The sequence below is a fragment of the Carlito syrichta genome, unplaced genomic scaffold (assembly GCF_000164805.1).
Source record: "Carlito syrichta isolate Samal-C Ts95f unplaced genomic scaffold, Tarsius_syrichta-2.0.1 Scaffold309823, whole genome shotgun sequence".
Classification (NCBI taxonomy): Eukaryota; Metazoa; Chordata; class Mammalia; order Primates; family Tarsiidae; genus Carlito; species Carlito syrichta.
This window is the reverse complement of record NW_007253919.1, coordinates 208,334-213,021: the sequence shown is the minus strand read 5'-3', so window position 1 is coordinate 213,021 and position 4,688 is coordinate 208,334. Positions and strand designations below refer to the sequence as shown.

The 4,688-nt window shown below is 52.2% G+C and overlaps 1 protein-coding gene across 1 annotated transcript in view; it reads left to right on the top strand.

Moving 5' to 3' along the window:
- Window positions 1–746, top strand: part of CHST6 (carbohydrate sulfotransferase 6) — a 1,130-nt gene extending 384 nt beyond the window's left edge. Inside the window, 1 exon segment of the mRNA XM_021717503.1 lies at window positions 1–746. This exon segment is cut by the window's left edge and continues 21 nt beyond it. Coding sequence (XP_021573178.1) covers window positions 1–746 — 746 coding nt within the window.
- The last annotated feature ends 3,942 nt before the right edge of the window (window positions 747–4,688 follow it).

The window sequence follows — 4,688 nt, the reverse complement described above, 5'->3', positions numbered from 1 at the left end:
CGTGCAGGTCGCAGTGCGCACGGCGGCCCTTCCGCCTGGCGCGGGAGGCCTGCCGCTCCTACAGCCACGTGGTGCTCAAGGAGGTGCGCTTCTTCAGCCTGCAGGTGCTCTACCCGCTGCTGAGCGACCCCGCGCTCAACCTGCGCGTCGTGCACCTGGTGCGCGACCCGCGGGCCGTGCTGCGCTCCCGCGAGCAGACGGCCAAGGCTCTGGCACGCGACAACGGCATCGTGCTCGGCACCAACGGCACGTGGGTGGAGAACGACCCCGGGCTGCGTGTGGTCCGCGAGGTGTGTCGCAGTCACGTGCGCATCGCGGAGGCCGCCACCCTCAAGCCGCCACCCTTCCTGCGCGGCCGCTACCGCCTGGTGCGCTTTGAGGACCTGGCGCGGGCGCCGCTGGCCGAGATCCGAGCGCTCTATGCCTTCACCGGCCTGAGCCTCACGCCACAGCTCGAGGGCTGGATCCACAACATCACGCACGGGCCGGGGCCTGGCGCGCGCCGCGAAGCCTTCAAGACCTCGTCTCGGAACGCGCTCAACGTCTCTCAGGCGTGGCGCCACGCGCTGCCCTTCGCCAAGATCCGCCGCGTGCAGGAGCTGTGCGCAGGCGCGCTGCAGCTGCTGGGCTACCGGCCCGTGTACTCCGAGGCGGAGCAGCGCGACCTCACTCTGGATCTGCTGCTGCCACGCGGCCTGAGCAGCTTCAGCTGGGCCTCGTCCACCGCTGCGAACTCCGGGTATTAGTGGAGGCCCCTATTTTGGCCGTCGCTGGGCGGGGGAGGCAAGTGCCTGGTGGAGCGGGGAAGGAGTGCACAGGATGCGGGGGTCCTCTCCTGAAGTGTGAAAGGGCTGAGTTCCCAAATTCCTTGTTTATTTCACCACCCCCAACCCCTCCCCCATTTTTGGCTTTCTTTTGGGCCCTTTTTAGGAGCTGGACTCTCCATCAGGTGTTCTCATCATGGAAAGCGACTCTCAGCCCCGCTTCCTCTGAGCATAGGGAGTAAGTTCAGATGACTTGGCTGCTACTCGAGCCTTTTTTTCCACTCCACTTTCCTTAAGACACATTCTGCAGCAGCTGAGTGTTCCTCACCCTGGGTGGGAGTGGAGGGGCACCACGGTGATCTGGCTCCTGAAATCTGTACATCACACACTCACACACACACACACACTGCAAAACTCAGAAGTGAAGGGACTTGTCCAAGGTCACAGGGTGAGAAAGAGGATGAAGGAAGGAGAGGGATTTTGCTTTGGGGCTCCAGTAGGGAGAAAAGAGTGAATCAGACTTGGAAACACCTTTCTCCTGGGTGGGAAAGGGTCAGATTTTCCCATTTTGATTGCAGGCCCAGTCATGGCCAGGACCACAGCTGAAGGATATAAGAAGCTGTAAGTCCTGCACCAGAGTTTATCACCCTGGACAAGCCTGGAGAGAGGCAGTGAGGAGGAAAGATGTGGGGAGAGAAAGGGCTGAAGAGGCCTGGGTAGCAAGCCAGGCATAGTGGATGGCGGAACAAGAGACTGGCAGAAAGATTAATGCCTGGGAGACAAGTGGAGGCTGTTATGGGGTGAATGGAACTAATCAAGCTTGTCGGGAGGCTGGAAGAAAAAAGGCTCCGGGCTGGTTTCCTCTTCCCTTGGTCCTTCTGGGCCAGGCCTTGGAGGAGAGCAGAGGAAGATTCCTGCCACCTGCGAGCCACACCACCTAGCTCTGACAGCATAGGGGCTTATTAAAGGGATGCTGGATATGTGGAGAGCTTAGTCCTGAGATCAAGAAATGAGAACCAATAAGAGCTCAGTACATACTTAATAGCTCACAGGACCTCTGGGAGGGATAAGGAAGCTCGTGTGAGACCACACAAATCAACCCACATCACACTGGACACAGAGCTGATAGGGAGACTGACAGATCCCACCAGAACTTCTGGCTCTGTTGTCTGTGAAATGGAGTTACCCTCACAATTGCCAGCAGATGCCAGGGAGGATGCTGGTGGGTGCTAGCTTCTGATTCTCAGCCTGGGTGTGGCCTTAGATTGGTGGGACCTGGACTATGGACCCACATTTTCCTGCAAAGCAGATTGGGCAAAGGAGATCTGACATTTTCTGCTTTGATTGTATTGGCCTTGAAGCTGAAGTCCATTCGGTGATCAATCCAGGTTTAGAAGCTTCAGGCCATGTAAATTGTGGCTCAGTCCCTCGTGACAAAAACACAGGAAGGAAGATATTTAAAACACCAGATTTATTAGTGGGTACTTCTAGGGCTTAGAAAGTGTCTTATTCTGTTTAGGGAGTTGTAACAAATTACCTTAAATGGGGTAGCTTATAAACATATTTTTTTTCCTCACAGTCCTGGAGACTGTATAGTCCACAACCAAAACACCAGTGGTGTCTGCTTAGGGCCTGCTTCCTCACAGACACTGCCTTCTAGCTGTGTGGTCACATGATAGAAGGAGTGAGACAGCTCTCTGGTGCCCTTTTTAGAATGACACTAATCCCATTCTTGAGGCCTCCATCCTCATGTTCTAGTAACCTCCCAAAGGCCTCATCTCTCAACATTTTCACATTGGGGGTTAGGATATTGACATTTGAACTTGGGGCTGGAGGCACATACATTCAAACCAGAACAGAATGGCTCAGGTCACATAGATTAATATATGGGCTGGAATTCACACTCACATCTTTGACTTCAGTGCTTATGGTCCTAACAAGTAAACCACAGTGGGAATGAAATGGACTCTATCAGAGGATCCCACCACAGACTTAAAAGGCCAGATCATTTGCTACTGACAATGACATGGACCTCCAGGTATGAGAGATCCCTCTTGGTATTTGGCTACAAACATCTCAAGGACCAGACTGTTGAGGGGTGTGCTGTGGGCACTTGATCAGGGCATTTGGACCCCAGCGGGTGGCCCCTTTCATCTATGCATTCCCCTCACTTCACACCCACACCCTGCCCTGGCCTGGCCACTGGAAATAAACACACATACAGTCCCTGCCTGGAAGGAGTCCATTGTCATGTGGAAGAGTCAGCCTAGGAATAGACAGCCCCAGTCTTTACCCGTCTGCCATGTGATTCCTTCTGCCATGCTGTGACATAGCAAGAAGGCCCTAGCTAGATGCTGACTCCTTCATCTTAGACTTCCCAGACTCCAGAACTGTAAGCAAATACATTTTTTGTTTATTGTCAATTATCCAGCCTGCAGAATTTAGAGTAGCACAAAATGAACTAAGACAGGCTACTTAATAGATTCACAAGAGAAAAACTTAATGTGTAGCATACATCACTTTTTTTTTTTGTTTTTTTTTTTTTTGAGTTGGAGTCTCACTCTGTCGCCCAGACTGGAGTGCAGTGCCACTCCCAGCCACCGCAGCCTCGACCTGCTGGGCTCCGGCGATCCTTCCGCCTCAGCCTTCCGAGTAGCTGGAATTATAGGCGCGCGCTACCACGCCCAGCTGATTTTTTGATTTGTTGTAGAGATGAGGTCTCCCTGCCCAGGCGGGTCTCGAACCCACAGGCTCAGGCAATCCACTCACCTCAGCCTCCCAAAGACGTGGGATTACAGGCTGAGCCACCGAGCCCGGCTGCATACATCACTTTTGATAAACCTCAATGAAAAATTATAAAGTGATGGCTTGGGATGCTGTCTTACACAGTTTTTTTTTTTTAATTAAATTTGTAGAAAAGTGACTAGACCAAGGAAAACAGTTTTAGGCTTCCAAGTGTGGGAAACTGTGAAAAGGTATATGAGAAGAAATTAATGGAATCTAAGATTTGTTTGCAAATTTCTCTGGTGCCATTTCTACCTGAGAAAAGTTTAGTGTTGTCTCCAGTAAAGAAGAATTTATGTCCTGTCTTTAGGCAGCAAAGAGTGAGGGGAGCCAGACTTTTTCCTGCACTTTCTGCTTCTGAATTACCTTTGGCTGAAAATAATTCTTGTGTCAAAGAGCCATATGCGGGATGACATATTCTGGTTTCCTTCTACCTGAAGAGAAGTTGCATGCTTCTCCTCTTCGAACCTCTGCCTCTACCATGGAAACAAGCCCCCAGGCTAACCTGCTGGACAACCAGAGACCACATGGAGGAGGGTCCAGTTATCCCAGTCAGGGCCATCCTCGACCAGCCAGCCCCTCACCAGCCCTCCAGCTAATCAGCACACAGCCACTTCTGCTACACTGCACTGACCAAAACAAGTCCCAGGGCCAGGCCAGATTCAGAGGTGGGGAAATAGACTCCACCTCTTGATAGGAGGACCTATGAAGACACCTGAGTGAGACTGGGTAGGACAAGCAATGCACAGTCAAACCGTAGACTTTAGGAGCAATAAAAAGTGAATGTATTGCATTTAAACCATTTGAGTTTTGGGGTGGTTTGTTACGTGGCGTTGCCTAATGGATACAGTTGAGAACACAGTGCCCCTGGCCCCTGTAACTTTCACCTTTCCACCAGAGCCCAGGCTGTGCCTCTCTCCCCTTACCTGTAGGCCCTGTGATGTTGCTAGAAAGTTTCTAGGCCCAGCCATCACTCACAATCAGGCTCAAGCATGCCAGCTGCCTATGGTGTGGGTGTGGGAGTTTAGGAGGCAATGAGCAAGGCACAGGAGGGGCTGATGGGTCCACAAGGGAAAGAACAGGAACCACCAGCTATCACGACACTGTTGTGAAATCAATGGCAGGCCTTATTTTTGTTGC